General features: G+C 33.5%; 2 protein-coding genes and 1 long non-coding RNA gene across 5 annotated transcripts; 1 reads left to right on the top strand and 2 right to left on the bottom strand.

Moving 5' to 3' along the window:
• Positions 1 to 708: 708 nt before the first annotated feature.
• Positions 709 to 3449, bottom strand: LOC112285761 (sucrose transport protein SUC3). The gene has a single exon (XM_024526856.3). It carries the CDS (start codon positions 2779 to 2781, stop codon positions 847 to 849), a length of 1935 nt encoding a protein of 644 aa, XP_024382624.1. The 5' UTR covers positions 2782 to 3449; the 3' UTR covers positions 709 to 846.
• A 10196-nt stretch (positions 3450 to 13645) lies between these two features.
• On the top strand, positions 13646 to 14663 carry LOC141045891 (uncharacterized). The gene is made up of 2 exons (XR_012218435.1): positions 13646 to 14082; positions 14223 to 14663. It is a non-coding gene; the product is annotated as an uncharacterized LOC141045891 (long non-coding RNA).
• Positions 14664 to 16287: 1624 nt separating this feature from the next.
• LOC112286704 (F-actin-capping protein subunit beta) lies at positions 16288 to 20480 on the bottom strand. 3 transcript variants are annotated; one of them, XM_024528866.3, is made up of 9 exons: positions 20115 to 20480; positions 19371 to 19636; positions 19147 to 19217; positions 18876 to 18989; positions 18551 to 18636; positions 18091 to 18164; positions 17462 to 17584; positions 17211 to 17306; positions 16288 to 16808 (listed from the first exon to the last, which is right to left on the bottom strand). In XM_024528866.3, exons 2-9 carry the CDS (start codon positions 19497 to 19499, stop codon positions 16680 to 16682), a joined length of 822 nt encoding a protein of 273 aa, XP_024384634.1. In that variant the 5' UTR covers positions 19500 to 19636; positions 20115 to 20480; the 3' UTR covers positions 16288 to 16679. The 3 variants fall into 3 exon arrangements, with proteins under 3 accessions (XP_024384634.1, XP_090109904.1, XP_024384625.1); XM_090253778.1 differs by having other exon boundaries at positions 20302 to 20453; XM_024528857.3 differs by having other exon boundaries at positions 19996 to 20412.
• Between the last annotated feature and the right edge of the window lie 372 nt (positions 20481 to 20852).

Genomic DNA, 20852 nt, shown 5'->3' with positions numbered 1-20852 from the left:
TCAATGATTTGACCTGACACATCAATCAGCACTGGGAAATTATTATTATTCTCCTTCTTCTGAGAATTTTATTCTTTAATGACATATTCGGTCAATTCATACTAAACATTATCGTTGCACTTTGTCACCTCATGGAAAATGTCAACTCATGGCCATTGTTTATATACATATATATATATATATATGTTTATAAATGTAACTATAGCTTTTTTTCAAAACCACTCAGCAGTAAAACAAACATAGATCAAAGCAAAGCCACATTTCTAGTCGTAGACACCAGTACCAAGCAGCAATGCTGTGCATGCTAAATTAGGGCATTAAAGGCATCATCACTACTTCATTGGAACAATTCTGCTGCAAAAATCCCACTCACTACATGAAACGACACCAATGAAAAATCACTTGACAATGTTTAAAAGAGCTTTCAACCAAATAGTAGTGACGGCTAGGTGGAGTTTCTCAAGTAAGATCATTGATAAAGGTACCAACCTATGCTGTCAAATATGCCAAGAGTGAGCGTATTTAAAATCTGTAACTTGACAGATTTGTAAATGTTTTGTGTTTCGTGTTTTTTCTTTTTTTTTACAAAAGTAGAAGTAAAAAGTTGCACTTCAGTTATCCATGTTTGCTTTTAAAACTATAGTTGTGATTAATTGTTCAATCATGGGGTCAGTCTCTGCAAATGAAGAGATTAGAACCAAGCTGTCATTGCTCAACGAGATTTGCTTGCCCGACCTGGTGAAGCACTCAACTTCAGGTGCGTGGCATAATTTACTAAACTGAAAAAAATGGTACAACAATGGCTCCAAGAATCGGAATTAGAAAGGAAACAACTCGAAAACTAAACTAGTGAGGGCCGTGCATCATGGCTCCCCGCTGATATCCGTCCCTCGACAACCTCGGCAGCTTCCACACAGCGATGATCCCTGCAGCCAACGCAGCCAGAGCAGCGAATCTAAACGCTGGCTCGTTGCCACCGCCAAACAGTGCATCCCATGGCCCAGCTCCTAGTGCTACAATAGTCTGTGGAATCACCACAGCAAGGTTAAGAATACCCATGGCAAGGCCCTGCCCTCCACCTGAGTCTGTCGTTAACTCAGCTGTTACAGAGTATGGTACACTGTATGTTATTGCCAACGGAAAGCCAAGCACTGTGAATAAGATCAAAGCTGCCAGTCTGTTCCATGAATGCTGCTTGGGCCCATCTGAAGTCGACACAGTCATCGTGATGAGCCCCGTTAATGCCATCGCCAGAAAAACGATGAAGTTGCCAAGTGCCCACAGGTTTTTGGATCCCATCTTCTGGCACAGGAAGTCGATGAACAGGGAGCTGATTCCTAAAACTACTGAGTTCAGCAGCAGGCCAAAGGCACCCTCCTGAACCCCACGCCCATAAGCCGCCACTTGTTCAGCGCTGCCGTTGGGGTCACCTTCGTAGACCTCACGTCCCATCCAATCTGTGTCAAAAAGAATGAAGGGAAACCAGGCGAGCCAGCACAGTGCCATCACTACGAGCACAAATCGCATGGAAGTGGGGAGCTTGCGGACACCGAGAAGGAGGTTCATCATCACGGAACCCAACCCTTTACCGACGCCTTCCTCGACTGGAGGTCTTGGCTCCAAAAACCCGTGATGATCCTGTTCAGTCACGACATGGAGGATGTGCTTGGCCCCCTCATCGGGTGGTTGAAGATGGGGTTGATCTAAATCGACAGAAACTAAGGTCACGTCATGTAGCGTGATACCGCCCTCCTTGTTGAGCAACAAAGGTGCAGAATCTTCGTGTTCTAATTTACTGTCAGCCTCTGCATATCCAATTTCTTGCCCTCTTTGTGCTAATTGCTGCTCCTTCACTATCACACCAAGGGAAGTTTCCTTAGCCGCGATCATCGTGACAACAGTGCAGATGGCCAAAAACAAAATAGCCAAAAGGAAAGCTGCCTTGAGATTCGCGCAAGGAGCGCAACACGCTTTACTAGTGAACGCAGGGAAGATCTCGTGCCAACGCCCATACGCTCCAGCTGAGAATCCGAGGATGTTGCCCAGAGCCATCCACAGGCAAAAAATAGCATTCGCTGCATCTATTTGATCAGAAGCTGAAAGATCCGCTAACAACGCACGCGCAGGACCTTGCACAGTGTTGTTGGCAAGATCCAGCAGCCAGAACCCTAGTACAAACACACCTACAGCCCGAGAACGCACGCCCTTGAAAACTTGGCAATCCTCGTGCGTGTCCCCGAGAATGTAACCAATGTCGGCAGCGAAGCCAATAATCGTCACCGAACACATGATCATCACCACTCCCACACCAATGAAGGGTCTTCTTTTCCCCCACTTGGATGTGCATTGATCGCTCCACATGCCAATGCACGGCTGCACGACCAGCCCCGTAATTGGCCCACACAGCCAGATGAAGGAGGCCATCGCATGCTCGATGCCGAGCATTTGAATGTAGGGTGTGAGCAAAGACAGCTGAAGCGCCCAACCAAACTGCACACCGGCTGCCACCATGGATGCCATCGCCAGCTTGAACAACCCTAATCGTTTCGCCTCCTCCTTACTACTACTACTCCACAGTGTCGCATCCCACTGCTCTACCCCATTCTCACGCTCAGTTGCTGGCGGCCTCTGGTACTCAAACTTCGATGATCTCTGCTTCTCCCCATTCGACAACGACGACGACAACACGTTGTCCTCTTCGATATCAACCGTGGCTGCCATGATCGCCAATTGAAACGACCCAGGGAGATCCTCCACCGCGGCCCGCTCGACGCCAGGCATGGCTGGACGAACCCCCAACAAACACACTCACCAACAGATTCCAAACCTACCTTATTAGAATCCTCGGATCTTTCACCCCGGCACATTCACAGCTCTTCTTCTGCTGCTGTGAGCCACCTCCATACACTCTTCTCCCACACTCACCACCACCACACATCCTCCTCGCACCATCCATTCCCCCTTCCTACGACTACTACTACTACTACTCATCCCTCCTCCTCCTCAACATCGTCACAATCCACCACTTTCCCACTCTCTCCCTCCCTCCCTCGCAACTCACCACCACATTCTCCACTTCCACCCCTCCAAACTAACTTCACACCCGCCCAACACTTCCCAAATTCACTTTTCTCCCAGTCCCATTTGTTCTCCGCCACGATCTACCTCCTCGTCGAACCCCCAGCTTCGACCCAGAACCTAGATCCCACACCAGAGCTAGAAAATTCCACCCAAACCCATGCAAATGCAGTGCAAACACCGTCGCAAAGACAAAAATCCCAAAAACTCTGACAACCCAGATCGATGCACAAGGGCAAGGAAAGAAAAGGCGACGCGCTCAGCTGTAGGGTTGCGAGGAATTTGCCGAAGAGGAGTTAGGGTCGCGTGAATTACAACAATGGCGCATGATTGAGAGCGTGAATTCGTTGCCCTTTGTGTGAAGTGAGGTTGGGGGCTGCTGCTTCTCCGCTCCCTCCCTCCCTCCCTCAGCAAGGCCGCAGTCTCCGCTCCTTTGCCACTTCAGCATGCCACGTGGACACCTTTGGGTGGTGATGACGTGGCCCACACCATTCAGCCCAATCACGTACCTCCGTCGTGAATCCCACTTTTACGTCCACGTTTGCCTCTTTCGTTGATTTGTGGGATGAGAAATGTGGCGTCGTCCAATCCGACGACGGATGATTTGTTGGGGGTGACGGTCGTCGTCGCGTCGTTTTCCGTTAGTTGTTGTGGATGAACGGTGTTCATCTATTTGTTAGGACTCGTTCAGCACAAGCTTTTACTTTTGAACTGCGTTTATGGAATTAAAAGTATTGGGGCCCTAATACTTTTTGGCGAGGTGGGAATTAATTGCTACGTGGAGTTTTTCAATAATTTTAATTAAAACATTAAACTGCAGAAATCAACAGTGAGTTTGGAAAGTCACTTTTCCATTCAACAGACCATATCCTTCAAAAACTATGAAAATCAACTCACAACACTTGTTTTTAAATATTCCCGTATTAAGAAAAACGATTATTTATACCATATATATATATATATATATATAATTATTATTCCCGAAAATCAAGGAATTAAACATATGCTCTTATATATCTTTTAGAAATACATTAGGGATGCTTTGAAAACATAATCATAAATTCACCTTAAAAATAAAAATAAAATGCAATAGAATTACAATAGATTAATTTTTCCCTTGAATTGCATTATTTGTAGCTTGGGTCATTCGATTTGACATTGCAATTGCATTTTTCAAGAATGATTTCTGTTTCTGCAGATACTCTGATAACTACAATATATCCAAACAACAGAAAAACATTACATTTTAAAAAAAAACTTGAACCCCATTTTTATTTATAATCATGCAACATAAGTTGTAAATAAATTTTATAGATAATCTCCCTCCCCCTTCTTCTCTCTCTCTCTCTCTCTCTCTCTCTCTCTATATATATATATATATATATATTTGTTTTATTTTATTTAAGAAGTTAAGTTGATAACTCATCATATTTGTTTATATTTTATATGAGAATGATATATATATATATATATATATATATATATATATATTTTGTTGGTTTACCTCATCTATAGTTCCGTCTACATAGGTCTTATAAGTATGGAACATATTTTTCTTGTGACAAACTTTGGAATAGTGTATTGTATTCATTTGACAAAGTTTTGTATTCATGAGACTCCTATTCTCAAGCAATAAAAAAAAATATCAAGAGATATATATACATTAAAGGAAATCTAAAAATATTGAAGTTTTAAATCTATCTTATATTGTATATTTTTATATTTTTGTACTTAGATAAACATAGATTGTGTTTACAATGGGGGCACTCACAAAGTGGATTCATTGCTTTTCAAAGTCAAATGCGCTAAATGCAACATTTGTTTTTCCAATCTTTTTTGTGACGATTTAATTGTTCTATTTTCTTCATTTTTAAACTGATCCTCGTCCACATCTAGAAATAGATTATAATTATTATTATCGTTATTAATTTGAGAGGGTTCTCCAGAAAATATTTCTTCCTCAATAACTTCTTTTTTGGTTAAATTATTAGATGAATTCTGAGATTGCATTTGAATTTTAATATATGTGGATACAATCTCGATCATATTTCTAATATTTTTTGATATTTTTTTGGCTTCCATGTACCATGAGTCTTGGTTTTCTTCGTTATTACTTTGAGAATTAATACTTTGAACCGGTATTGTCTACAAAATGAACAAAAGTTTATTCAAATGTTTGTGCCAATGTTCAAACATGATGATAAAATTTTATTTTATTAAAAGCACTCTTTTTTAATGTGTATTTATATTCATCAACTATAGTGTTTCTGAGCATTCTACATATACTTTCACAAATTTTTACACTAATTTGAACACATATTACATAATAGTAATATTTTTATCAAATTTATTTAAATTAAAACTTAAATTTATTATACTATCCTATGAATAAAATAAAATGCTTAGTTTAAAAGTATTTTTTTTATTTTTTTCATGTTTATTTTAATCCAAGTAAAATGTAAGTGATGTCATTAACTGTATTATCATTCAAAAAAATTGTATTATAAAAAACAAATTGAGAAGGACAAAGAGATGTAATATTTATGTATATTGTATTTCCTTTTCAATTTTTTTGTGAATGGATCCTTAGATGTTAAAATAAGATAATCATATGTAAAAATATAATAGATAATATTTAAATAATAATAGCTTTACATATATATTATAATTATAAGTGTATAAATAGATATATTTTTACATAATGTAAATCAACTTAAATCATTATTTTAGAATTCATACATAGAGAGCTTGTGGGTGTTTGTGTAAGATTTGTAGCTCCTTGTTTTTTTCACATATAAAAAAATCTATTTTGGCTTGTATTTCTTGTAAATATTGCTCCAAAGTTTGCAACTATTTTGACATTAAATAAGTACATCAAATCTAATGAATTTAAAATATGTCTAATAGAGAATTGGAAAATGTTGAATTAAAAATATTGTACCTCATTTCTTGCACTTAGAATTTGAATATTTGTGGGTGGGTTTTTTATTTGAATGCTTGAACTTGACTTCAAGTAAGTTTCATTTATGAACTCATTTCCTCCATTGTCTACAAGTAGACATAAATTAACATCTTGGTCAATGTTCTTTGCTTTTGTAATTTGTGTAGAATTTTGTTCCTTAAAACCAAAAACATTTGTGATTATTTAAAAGGTTATAAAAATGATAATTGATGCATGAATCAAAGATTTTTTTGCATAAATAAATTCTCCATAAATAAACCATCCATAAAGTAATATGTAAAATATGTATTGAAAATATATATATATATATATATATATATATATCCTTCACATAACTAATCATATATATGTATATATTCAAATCACCATATCTTATTAATAATTATTAAATGACATCAAAACATATTTATAATATTTATATGCTATTTTATTCAGCTTTTGGTAAAAATTAATCTAATAAACTATTAAAATCTATAAAATATAAAATCCACAAATAGAATTGTTATATAATTATTCATTCTCTTTACAATTTTGATACACATTTAAAATATAAGATTCTTACATCATTAAAGTTTGTGGCATTTTCATCTTTATTATTCTCACTAAGGATTTCTTTTTGTTGAGTTGTATCTTCCACCTCTTTATTATTTAACACAAATGTATGAGGATTTGCGGAAGAATATGTTTCCTTCTTGTTCCATTTGATCTCAAGGTCCTCAAATTTGTCATCTTTAAAATCTAGTATATTCTTCATGCTTTCTTTTAGTTTTGAAATTTCAAGATTTATTATTTCCAATAGTTTGTCATTAGTATTCAATGTTTTATTATTGCAACTTGTGATAGTTTCTAAACTCTGAGTTATTTTCTCTTCTCTTACTTTTGTAGATATTTTTGGGTTTTGGAGCTTATCAACTTTTGTTTCAACTTTTTTTATGAGCTTTTTCAAGTTTTCACTCAAATCATCTTGATTATGGTTATTTTCTTTTAAAGATGGTTCATGTTCAATATCTTTGCTTGGAGCCAAAGTATTTAATCCTTCATTTTCATGTCTTTGATTATCTCTATTATTTTTAAGTAATTTTGTATTAGAACTTTGAAAGTATTGCAAGTGATCATGGATGGTTCTACATTCATCCTCTTCTTCTTCTTTTGGTATTAGAACTTGATCCAAGTTGTCACCCTCTACTTTCAAAGCTTCTTTCTCTACTTTGCAACTTTTGGTGCTTTTGTTGTAATTCTTATAATTAAATTCTAGTTGTTCCTAATTTTTTTTTAAAAACTATCAATTTAGATTTATGGATTAAAAAAATATTAACTAATATTAATATGTTTAAATATGATATCATTTATTTAATGCAAAACTTTACCATTATTTATAACTAAATATTTATTAAAATAAAAAATTAATTAATATTTTAACATGTTTAACTTTATTGGTTGTTTGAAACTTATAATAAGAGAAGAATTTACCAAAATTAGATTATCTTTCTTCACTTCACTTGGACCATCTTCAAAATCTAATATTGACAACAATCTTTGTGAATCTAATGAAAAAACATGGCCATTTGTTGTTATTGAAGGTTTTTTGTTTAAACCTCCTTCATTCATTGAGGAACATTCTAATTTTGAAACTTTGGTTTTCTTTAATGTATTTTTTTCACTAAATTTTATGGTATTGTGGAATCCATTATTTCCATGCAATTTGTTTTTAATCTTATTCTGTTTGTTATTAGCTAATCTTAATTCATGCTCTTGCAATGCTTCATATAAATCTTGATATTGTAATTGGTTGACCTGTTTAATATTTGAACTTTTCATGTTATTGCTTTGACAAAGTGATGAATATATAAACAATTTTTCGGGTTTGTATAGAAGGGATTTTAATTTTAAGTTTTCATTATATGTTGTCAAAAAATCATAAAATTCTTCAGGTGAAGGGCTTGGGATTGTTTCGTGATTAGAGAGATTTTTTATGTTGTTAGAAATACTTTTGTCACATGATCCATTCTTTTTGTTCAGATGATATAATTGATGTGTGCTTTTGGCTGATTTAAAACTTTCAATTAGTGCTTTATTTTTCACACTTTTACTTTCTGTATCATTTTGTAAACGTTCTAGTTCATATATTTTATTGGGATAGTTTGAGATGTTTTTCTCCTTTTTAATTAATAAAGACTCGTTTCTTTTTTTAATCAAGATTTTTGGATTAATGCTAATTTTTTTCTCTTTACTTTTTGATAAATATTTTTTTCTTTTTTTGATTGGATTGTTTGGATTTTCGTTTGTTTCTTTTCTATGAGATTTCATAATGTTCTCTGTACTTTGATCTTTCATGTTAGTATTATTTTCTATTAAATATGATTCTTTCAAAGAATGTTTATGGGTTTGTGATCCTTCATCTTTTGTGATTTTACACGATGCATCACCCAAAAATCTTATTAATTCACCTTCTTCATTTATAGTTGAATCTTTGGGCTCAAAAGTACTGTTTTTTTTTTCGTTTTTTTGTTCTAAAATTTCATTACACAATTGGCCTTTGAATGCATTACTTATTTTGAATATTTATTTTTTTAAAAAAAATTCCAAATTTTAATTATTATTAATAAAATTAAGAATATAAGAATGAGAATAAATTTATTATATAAGAATTTTCTATTTAATACACATAAAAACATGAAATCCATACTATATAGGAAAAGATCATTTTTTTTTAATTTTTTTTAAATCACATGTATACCAAGGATTGTTTAAAAATATTTTAACATATAATACATTAGTATTTATTAGAATATAAACAACAAAGAATTAAAAAAAAATTATGTATATGTTGAATTATTTTACCTTCTTTGTTGATTTGATCAAGAAATTCATCACATAATTTATTATTTGTAGAATTTTGAAGCCATCCAAAAATATTTTTATTTTGATCCATAGAGAGAGGCACATTATATTTTGCGTGATCATCATGTATATTAGTTCCACACAAATCAACACAACCATTTCTATTCACTAAATTTGAACTATCACATTCAAAATTCAAGGCAGTAGAAGAACAAATTGACAAACAAATACAGTCACCTTTCTCAACATTTTTCTCTTTTGAATTTTTAAGAACTTTTTCTTTGGAATCTTCTAAGTTGGTCACAAATATTTCTAGTTCAACTTTTTCTAGATTTGGATTCAACTCTTGAGAATTCTCAAATTGTTTGATATCAAAACTAGTGATATTTGTTTCATTTTCTAATTGATTTGACATAAGTTGTTGAGAGTCCTTGTTGGAACAAAGTGAAGATGGACAACAAAGCATTTTATTTGAATTTATTTCTTTTATCATGACATTATTAGAGTTTTTACATTTTGGGGTGCAAAGTGTATCAAGATAAAGTTGAGATTCAAATTTTTCTAAATTAGATTCTAACAAATGCATATTCTTATTATTGTTATTATCATCATCACTTTTTTCATTTATATTGGTATTGTAGGAAGTTGGTAGATTAGTGTTTTTAATTTCATATGGGAGTGTAGACTTGATTTCTTTCTCCATATTGTCATAACCCAAACAAGACCCAGTTCCAAAAGTGATAACATTATTGTATTTTGATTTTTCATGGATAATTTTTGGAGTTGCATCAATTGAATAAATCTTTAGAGGATTAGTAGAATATATTTCTTCTCCTTCATTTTTACCATTGGTAGCATTATTGTTTGAAGATTGAGTTTGATTGAGCCCAACAGAAGTTCCATTAGATTCTATTGTTGCGCTTGAAAAAATTGATTGATTAGAAAGTAGTAAACCATCTATTGAATCTAAACTAGATTCTTCATTGAAACAAAGTCTCTTTGATTCTAATTTAAATGCAGATGTATTTAAATTTGGTAAACAAAAATTACTCCTACATTCTTTTGATTTTGAATCTTTGAGTTCTTTGTCATTTAAAATTGGGTTCATATTTTTTGGACTTGTGGGATTATTTAGTTCATTAAGATTTTCAAAATCTTTTTCATCTATAGCATTAGTTACCTTGGTGTTGAAACTTTTGTTTTCTTTTAGTAAAATTTTATTTTTTTCCAAGCTTACTAAATTCCTAAAATCTAATGGCAACTCACAACAATTGTTGGGTTTTTTATTTTGTTCAATTTCGTTTGCTAGATTGAGTTCAAGTTGATTATTCTTTTGCGTATTTGGTATTTTTTGTGAGATTTGGTGACCCAAACTTGAAGATAACAAACATATGGATTTGAACGGTTTTGAGAATTTTTCAATAGTATTCTTCTCAACACCATTAAAAACTTTATAAAGCTTTACATCATTTATTCTTTCTTCAGAAATAGCTGAAATTGTGGCATTTTTTTCACATTCTAGTTTATAAGAATCTTGGTTATTTGTACTTGATTTCCCTTTCTTATTTAAAAACCTGTTTTGTAAAAACTTACTAGATATTGAAAAACATGGCATGGGAAAACAATTACAAGGTTTAGACTTTGCTGTGAGTTCAACATTTGCGTCTTCATTTTCAATGTTTACTTCACCAGATTTAGAATTATTGTAAAAATTTGCTTCAAGATGGTTAATATTTTTTATGTCATCTAAATAAATATCCTCATTTTTTTGTTTTTTGAGTGAGCAATGTAATAATGAAGAATCCTTTTGCAAAGGTTGTTCTTCATCCATTATGTCATGTTCTTTTTTTTCATCATTATTAATTGTAACAAAACTTTTTATAACATGAATTTTCTTATTGTTGGTTGAACCTTCAAAATTTTCACACATTTTTGTTTAAGAAAATTATTATTGAGCTGAATGCTAATTTAACCATTTGACGTGTTTCAAATCTCTGATTGGTTTTGATTATTTCACATTGGATATATATATATATATATACATATACATATTCTAAATTATTACTTTTTTCCAAGTGATTACTAATTGCAACATAGCACTAATTTTTTTACAATAAATATTATCATTGTGATCTTCTATTTGATCAATATATAAGAATTTAGAGTGTTTACTTGGAAAGGAAGATTTATTTGAATCATATAGTGGTGTTGATGATTCACTTTCATTCGTCTTTTTAATCTTCAATTCTCCAACGATTTCTTTTATAGGAGGTGAAGACGGATTCCATTCATGAACTTCATTAAGTTTAATGATTGTATTACAAATAGTAGCATTATTAATCTTTTCTTGATTTAAATTTTTATTAATGTTACAATCATTGAAACATCTTATATCTAAACATTTCAAAGATGATGAATGATTATTATCTTTTATGAGTTTTGACATCTCATGCATGTTACTTGTTTGAAGTTTTTCTTTTAGATGTTTATCATTTTTTCTGAATTTTAATGAAGTATCCCAGAAAGTTGTTATTGAATAGTTGCTTAATTCTTTTTTAACCACAAATTGTGTAGAATCTATTTCTTGAGCTTTTTCTTCTGTGTTAGAAATTAAATCTACATGTTCATTAATTGTTTTATTTTTTTCATTATTCAAATTTTGGAGCACTAAAGTACTATCTTGACTTTTATCTTTTGTTGTTATGGTTTCAATTGGTGAATCTTTTTTTGGTGTATCATTCACTTGTGATTCAAAAAAAACATCATCAATTAAATCATTTTCTTGGCTTTGAACATTCTCAAAATTTAAGATTTGCATCATTTTGTCTTTGCTTAAAATACCATGAGAGTTGTTTTTTGCATAACTAGCTTGTTCTTTTAAAATTTTATGCTGATTTAAGTTCAATAACATGTTTTGTTTCTTTGAAAATGAATCACAGTGTTCAACTCTTTCATTTGATTCTAATGATTCTTTTGATTCAAGTTCATGTTGAAACATGTTTTTCTTTTTTCTTTCATTGATTATATTATAACTTAAATGTGGAAGGTCTTGTGATGAACTTATTGCTTGTAAATTCAAATGAAGATTTCTATTTTTCTTTTTGTTCAAATTGCTGTAGACATTCTCAAAGTGTGATGATTTTGCAGATTTTCCATTACAAGTCTTACTTAACCCACCATTAAAGAAATAATTCTTATTTTCAATACTATTGGGTTTTTTCAAACTATTTCCTTGCTTTTCTAGTAATTCACTTGATTTAATTTTTGAATTTTGTTGACCGCAAATGTTATTGCTTTGCTTTGATCCCATTGTGAGTTTAGATAAGTTATTATTATTATCATCTATTTCACAATTTTGAAATTTATTTTGCAATAAATATCTTTCTTCATTTTCTTTTGTGTTATCAATCATGATAAAATTTTCTTGTTTCTCATTAACATCTGTTTTCTTAAATTTTATTGGAAAATTCAACAACAACCAAGAACCACATCCTTGATTTGGAGTATGTTCATAATTTACACCATTGTTCATATCTTTTATATCTTTAGATCTTGACATTAAGTTTTTTAATTCTCTTAAAACTTCTTTCTTGTTTTGAAAATTAGAATTTGTGCTATAATCTAATTTCTTATTTTTATTGAACATGGCAAACTTACTTTCATTAAGATTCAAACAAGGCCAACAGCTACGTCTTTCCATTATTCTGTTATTATAAGGGACGAAATCTGATTCACAAACATCTTTATTCTCATTCTCAAATAATGAAGTTGAAACGTTTACTTTATCTAAAAATACAATTTTATTTGTATACATGTCATTGTTTTTCAAAAAGTTGATTTGTTCTTCATTGCTAGTCAAAGTGTTTGATTTTATTCTACTTGCTCTTGTAAATGGAGCAATGTCATGCCCTTGATTTGGTATTTGATTACATAGAACTTTATCAATATCATCTAAAGCAAAAGATTTAGTCATATTTGATACAAAAGTTGATGTTTCTATTTTTTTTAATTTTTCATCAGAGCTTTCCTGAAAATCACTTGCGCTAACAAAATCATTTTCTTCCTTTACAAGAATATCACTTAATGTATGGTTTTCAACAGAAGATGATACAAAATCACATTCTTCTATGATTTGTTTTCCCAGCTCAAATTTATTAGTTGATGCAAAATCTTGATGGTTTTCTGATACTAATTTTGTGGGTGTTTCTACACTTTTATGCTCTTCACTTATATTTAAAGCATTTGTTATATTGTTTTCAATCATACCAACATTATCGTTGTTGTATTTGCTTCCATCTTTTTGGTGATTTTTATTTAACAATCGTTGTGTGTTAGAAGACATTGAATACCCACAATCATTCATTTCATTTTCTTCTTCAAAGTCTTCTCTTGTGATAAATTTTGACCAGAGTGTAGGAATGGATATTAATTCATTTTCAAACAAAACACCATTTTGTGAATAACTAGAATCTTCAGAGTCTTGTGTATTTTCACTTTCTGAATCATTTTCAAAAAACCTTGTAGAAATTGGGCTCCAACCATCACATTGGCTTTGGTCTTTCATGATTAAATTTTTGTTTAACATTTTTTCATCTCTACAAGTTTCTAATACCAATTCTAGATTTGATATATCCGGAATGGATGTGATTTCATGTATAAATATTGGTTTTGGCATGTCACTATTTTGTTTTGATGTGTTCCATTTGAAGATATCCTTATTTTTAACTATAGAATCTTGACTTTGAATCATTAGATTTGATTCAAAATCATCAATCGTAATACTAGATTCATTTTTTTTGACATCTAAAAATTTTTCATTCTCATTTTCTTGATAAGATGGAGTATCATATCCAAGATTTGATGAAGCACAACTTATAAAAGTTTTATCATTTAGAGTGAATATATCCTCTTCACCTCTCAAAAACGAATTTTTTGTGATTGTACTATTTAACAAATTTTCTCCTAAACAACAATTGCCACAAGTAGAATCGTTTTTTTGAACCACGATAATTTCAATTTTAATTAAATATTTTTGTTGTGAGGTATTATTAGACGGAAAATGATAACTACCTTCTGCATCTTCTTCTACTTCTAAAATCATAGTTCTCTTACATTTATTCAACTTAGTGTTATCAATTTCATCATCAAATTCAAAATTTTGTAGTCTATATTTTGAAAAATTGTTGTTTGAAAGTTGTGAGGTATTCTTCAATTCATTTTCTTGGAAATTGGACAAAAATAAATCTACATTCGATTTGTTTGTAATACAATCATTTCCTCTATTATATTCATGGATTTTATATTCTATTAATTGTTGATAATCATTTTTTGTACTACCTAGGGGACAATAAAACCAACAATTTTGTGTCATGGTGTTTGATTCATTATCATATGAATTTAAGGAAGTCTCTTTTGAATCTATGTTTTGAGGACTTTCACTATTTGATTCCTTCTTACTACACACATACACATTTCTCAATGGTTGCGGAGACAAATTCCAACATGAAGATCTATTACTATTTCTTTTCTCACGAGCGGAAGAATCTTGAGATTGAAGTTCATTGTTCCAAATAATGCTTCCACATCCAATGCAATGTGTACAATGAAATTGTTTGTTTTTTATATATTGTCTTAAAATGGAGTTGTTCAACTTTTTTTTATTTAGGTCTTGTGAAAATTTTGATTTTTCTCCTACTGGCATGAGAGAAAACTCATTTTCTTGCTTCTTATTTTCTAAATGATGAACAATTCTTGAACTTTTAATATCAATTGTATTACTTTTCATGTTTGTCGAAGAACCTTGTGTGATATGATCATCATAAATATTTTGAGATGCAAATAGGGATGTAGATGCAATGTCAGCTGCATCTCTAATTTTTTTGTTTTGAAGTTCCATGTTTTTCCTTTTTTATAACTTCCTTAAATTCATTATAACTTAACTCGTTTTCATCTGTATAGCTTCTTCTTCTTTTTTTTTTTATTGAATAATTTAATCAATAAAAGTTTTATCTATTCTTGATGATATTGTTTATCACATTACCATTTTATTTTATTTTATTTTATATTTTACATTTTCAAATTTTTGTTTATGTATAGTTCCTATCTCATTTGATTTGAGAACTATACATGTTAAAACGGCATGTGCTCAATTAGACAATTCTTACAATTTGAGCACCCTACTTGAATTCCAGTGTTAAATTGATTATATTGAGGATATAAAGCCATGAAAAATTCAATTCTGTCAAACATCAACTTTTCATTGATTATTTTTACGATTGGTTTTTTTTATAAACGGTGTAAGAATCAATAAAAGTAAATAAAAAATCAATGTCTTGTAACAAATAAAAATGATTGTTGTAGATTTGCAGGTGTAAAAAAAAACAAAGGCAATATTAGGTTGGAGCAGCTTATCAATTTTAAAATATAGGGTTTGAACTTTTTTTTATATATTTATTTCTTCCCAGGCCAAATTTTGATGTTAGTAGAAATAAAAATAAGTGAAAATTTTCATTTTTTTTCTTTCTCCTTGAAACAATGTATATTACGTTGGATCCAATTCTGCATCCTTCACTCAATCCATAGCAGAAATTCAACAGTTTGCTATGATTTTCATCATGTAACACTTCCTCAAAAAAAATATTATACATATTTAAACTCAGACGTTAAACAATCATGCCATTACTTTCATTGGTATGAAAACACGAACTAAATACACATATATAAAAAGTGAAATACATCTTGCTTCTAATCAAAAAAATTAACGACAAAGAGATATTTGTTGACTAATTTAAAGCACATTTTAGAACATGTAGGGAGAGAGTACATAAGTTGCTATAATGGGAGTTGCAATGATCTCCAATGTTAAAATTAAGATTCCGCAAAAAGAACTTAAGTAAACAATCTGAAAATTTAATTCACCTATTCAGATTTTATTTACAAAGATCGAAATAAACCTTAACATGCCAGAAATTTAAAATTAGGATGCAAAAATTTGCAAAAGTATACACGTATACGTATTAAATATTTATTTTCCTTTGGATAACACTTATGTTTGATAATCGAGTCTTTGTATGCAACTTGCAGATAACTATAATACAAAACAATGCTCAGATTATTTATTTATTTGCATATACATATATATATATATATATATATATATATACACACACTCATATACATCACTAACAATGAACAGTAAGAATAATGCATAATAGAATAGGCAACACTGCAAACATTTCTTGAGTTAAATATGGTAAATGTCAGATACCTGAATTAGTAATGCCATTATCATGAGCATTTTGATGGGATACAATACACAACCAGATCATTTGTTTTCCACTTCAACATCGTTGACAACGCAAAAGTATCAGCGAGTTACTGACATTGAAGTCAGAGGAACACAGAAATAACATAATGAATGGGCCTCAGTCTTGCCGAGCATAGCTTATTACATTTAGGGACATATTGATTTCAAATCTACATGACTATACACAAAAGCAAGATGATAGGCTCAGGGCTAGATTATGGTCATTATAAAAGGATGAGCTTCTACTTCACTAAATTAGTACTAACACCTTCGACATAGATTAAAACTGACCGGATTTGATACTGGCCAGGTTCTACGTCCCTTGCTTAGATATCCTGTCCATCAATATTTGAGATCTCTACTATCACCTGCGTAGAGTGGACAAGGACTCCAAAGATTAAAGAGCACTTCTTACAGTTAGGATATGCACATGAATAACTGATAAACCCACTTCTAAAATGTCTGGTTCAGGTGATAATAATCTTCGGTTTGTCAACGAGAGCGCCCAAGATCATTCACAATCCGTCGCTGTAAACTTTGTCCGATGTGAGAAGTGGCAGTTAGGACCCCCAGCGGTTCTCGCAACGTAAATACCACTTCCTTCGTCTTCCCGAAATAAACCTATTCAAAAGGAGTTACAGATTATAGCATTACTCTTCTTAATTGTCACACCAAGGTTACAGATCTGACTCTGCTACAGATATTAAAAAAAACATATAAGTTGGTTACAGTTGATAGGTCAACCACCAAAAGAGAATTTTATCCAGACAGTGGAACAAAGCGTAAGACCAGAGATCCAACCAATTCCATTAACTTTCTCTTCTCTATCGACAGAATACCGAAGTGTTTCAAAAAATTTACATGTTGTAATAAACATTTCGCAAGAAAGCTGAGTGTTGAGAAGATCATCGCAGCCAATTTGGAAGGTGTGCACAACCGAAAAGAAAACTAAATTATCAGGAGATGCGAAACACCTAAACAACAGTGGAAGAAATCAGAAACTTGATTTGCATGTTCGAGTACCTGATCCAATCCATTGCGCAGCTTGCTCTCCATCTCCTCAATCAACCGTCCCATGTTACACAGATGTCCATGTTCAAGTGCTAGATCTGTTTCCATCTGCCACCAGAGAGATGATCAGTATATTTGTCCTCAATTGTTGTTGTGAAAACACGCACAGCGCTTCACAAAGATACCTTGAACGAACTTTTTGTGAATAAATCTTACAAGACGAAATTACATTACGGCAAGCACTATCATCACAGAAACTATACCTGCCGAGTGATGGAACCTGACAAACTGAATGGGCCAGTTGCCTGGTTCGCAGTCGTTAGAGCCAGCATCACAGTGCTCGTAAGACAATAATGGCCAAATTGACGCTCTTGATCTTCTTTAACCTGAACCCCCCGGTTGTCTGATTACTCACGATTACAAAGAAGGAAAGCGATAATATACTTATAAAAGAAATATATTAAATCCCTACAGCGATGTGTGAGGCGTAATATCGTTTCGCCATCACTGAACATCAAACAAAGAATGATTTTATTTTTTATTTCTTATATGGGTTTTTCCCATGTCTTTCAAATTATGCTAGAAAATACTTAGATTGCCACTGACATCATGATGGTCATGCCTCCAACGCAGATATTCAACACACCAAACTATAAGTCTAGAAACAAAAGTCAGTCACTCCTACAACACAAATCTCCTGAATCATACGACCAAAGTGATACAGAACATTAATGCCAGACCAATCTGACAACGTGTGTACAGCAATCATCCAGGATGTTTACTTAGGACTACAAGACACAAATCTAGAATTTGAGAACAAGAAGAAATGAATTTGATAAGAATTTATCGTAATATGTGATCTACAATCCCATAAAAAAACCCCAATTCTTGCCTCAATTACGTGAATAGCATCCCAAGATCCTTCCTGCAAAAGACCACGTCGACCATCTCCAGCATCAGACCCATCTGCAACAACCATCATCGAATGTAAGCACTTGTTCAACGCATTCATGAACACATAACAAACACTGACGATCTTGATTGAGCAGCTACATCCTATGATTGGTCAGTGCACAAAAAATCACCTATTAGTGCGAATACCAAATGCATGGTGGGTATAAATTACTGGGGTCTAACTTCTAGGAACCATATACTGTTTAGAAGCGAAGTCTCTACTGTCTGTGTGTCAGTCGCAGTCCCATATGAAATGTGGGCAGTCGGAAACTACATAGTTCACGCTAATAACTCTTTGCCTCAGAAGTTAAGGAAGCGGCAATTCGTCCAAAGATATTTTATAAAACCGCTCCTGCATTAAACTACATAGAAATTTGGAGTAAGATCAAAATAAATACCTTTCTTGATCAAAACACAAGCTGCAAAACCTTTTCCATCTTCAGGCTCCCATACATAAACTGAAGATACACCTCCCTCATAGTACCTGTAGAGTCAATACCAACCCAAGTCAGCATGTAAACTATTTAAAGAAGTAGCACCCAGCTTTGAGACTCCACCGCCACTCCTCGAATGGTAAGTGGAATCCAAAGAGGACACTATATTTCGTGAGACCTTTCTTGCTTGGTGCTCTTGCTCTGACCAAGTCAGAGACGAACTGTCCAGATCAAGATTTCGAAGGGCAATTGTTATGCATGACAAGAGAATGAGAGTTGAGAACCTCACTGGTCACGATAAATGCTGAAAACCTCGTTGGCTTCCTGCTCCAATTTCCGCAACTCAGCGGGTGGCTGGACACCATCCTCTAGCTCCGGCTTATACTTGCTCGACCACGGCGATCTGAGTGTGGCAATAAACACATTACAGAAGAAAAATTCTTCGAAGTGGCACAATGGGAATAGAATACATTTAACATAGTACAAAGATAATGCAAACACAACGGGATTCGCAACCAAAATTCAACCACACCAAGTAAAGAGCCCAGCCAGCAAAGGACCTATACGAGTCGCCATCACGGTTGTAATCGCAGAGAAGATAATGCTTATCAAATTCTTCATCCGAAGCCACCTGCACTCCGAACAAGACTTGACCTAATTAGCAACATATTCCCCTACACAAAACTCATTACGATTGTCACGAAAACATGAAAACAAATGAATATATACGAAGAAGAGGGAAGAGGAAAGAAGATCATGATCAGAAGAGCGGAGGTGGGGGGACCTGAAGAGGCTGGTCAGACCGAGAAAGAAGCTCCGATGAATGAGCTGGTAACAACGCCAACAGTGAGTCCAATGCCTGCTGCGACAGGGACGGTGGCATCCTACGCATTATATCCATCGCAGCCTCCATGCTTGCTTTCTACCGGTGAGCCACTCACATATCCCAGCCCAATCCCCCACAAGAAATCCTCAATCCTTTAAATCACACAACCTCACATTCCAGCTCCCGTCTTCGTCGCCCTCCCTTAACATCAGATCATGAACAATCTGCAGCATCCAAATCCCAAACTGCTTCAATCGCCAAACCCTAATAACAAACTAGACCCATTACACTTTCCACCGAATTCCGCCACCCTAACTCGAAACACCACTCCATCCTAACCCCAGCATTAGCACTATGAATCCAACAGGGGACCACACACAATCACAAACCCAAGCTCCTGAACCCCGCTTTTTACAACCCACACACCGAGCTCCATGGACGCATTGTTCACGCAGGATAACAGAAGCTAATGATCTGCCATTCTAATGTGTTTTCCCTCCTACGCGCACAAAGTCAAAAGGACATCACACGCAATGGAATGAGCGAGAACCGTAGCCCCAAAACCCGCAAAAAGAAAGGCTACCTCCGAGAAAAGATTCATCATCTATCCCATGAAGAACTCGACAACACTGTGCAACATGCCGTCGGTTCCGAGTGCGAAAACCAATTTTTCTACGGGTATAAACCTGTCGGTGGACTCACGTTTCACTCCGGAAGCGACTTAAAATGTGGAAGAATCCTTCGCAAATTTGAATGGCGAAACTTTTTGCTCAATTCATGCAACACCAGCTAGCTTTCGTCAGACTTTCCGGAGCCAGAGTAGCATCAGCTTATTACTGGGTCATGCACACACACACACAATGAGACTCAAGGACCGATTCATCGAAACCTTCGATGGCCATCAGCTTGCGTTGACGATGTCCGCCATCTCTCGGAGCCCCAAGTTTGTGAATGACTTTGAAGAGTGTGGAGGCTCTGTTGACACGCCGCACATACTCTGCTCAGAATTACAATTTGATACAAGTGATACCGGTGTTAATTGTGCAACTGAATCACGGTAAAATGGTTATCACTTATCGTAGAATAAAACGAATCCGATGGTTTATGGTTTGATGTATAATTCTTTTTCCTCGAGAAAATGTATGACTGTCCCAAATTATAACGCTTCAACAGTTGATGCTCGCTGCAGTTTTTGGTTTTCTCTAAATTTCTCATCTGAGGAATTATCTGTGATTTTCGAGTGTAGACCTAGCAGTAATTCATTGTAAATTCCAACTTCTGTTGGTGACCATTGCAAAAGTGCAATTAGAACAGTGCAGACCATAAATATCATATTTAGTGTACATACAAACTTGTGATAATCATGGCTAGAGCGTCTAAATAAAGTACAATGTTGGATTACGCCGCTGATTCGGAGGCATCTTTCGATGAAGCGGTATT

Source organism: Physcomitrium patens, chromosome 1, assembly GCF_059467195.1.
Source record: "Physcomitrium patens ecotype Gransden chromosome 1, ASM5946719v1, whole genome shotgun sequence".
NCBI classification, from domain to species: domain Eukaryota; kingdom Viridiplantae; phylum Streptophyta; class Bryopsida; order Funariales; family Funariaceae; genus Physcomitrium; species Physcomitrium patens.
This window is presented reverse-complemented; position numbering and strand designations above follow the sequence as displayed.

What these genes read in the sequence shown, in the direction of transcription:
- LOC112286704 (XM_024528866.3), bottom strand. Translation starts at nt 19,499, where the DNA reads ATGGAGGCTGCGATGGATATAATGCGTAGGATGCCACCGTCCCTGTCG. An exon ending in GGTCTGACCAGCCTCTTCAG is followed by an intron (nt 19,218 to 19,370) that starts GTCCCCCCACCT and finishes TTCGGAGTGCAG; the next exon opens with GTGGCTTCGGATGAAGAATT. An exon ending in TTGTGTTTTGATCAAGAAAG is followed by an intron (nt 18,165 to 18,550) that starts GTATTTATTTTG and finishes TGGTTGTTGCAG; the next exon opens with ATGGGTCTGATGCTGGAGAT.
- LOC112285761 (XM_024526856.3), bottom strand. Translation starts at nt 2,781, where the DNA reads ATGCCTGGCGTCGAGCGGGCCGCGGTGGAGGATCTCCCTGGGTCGTTT.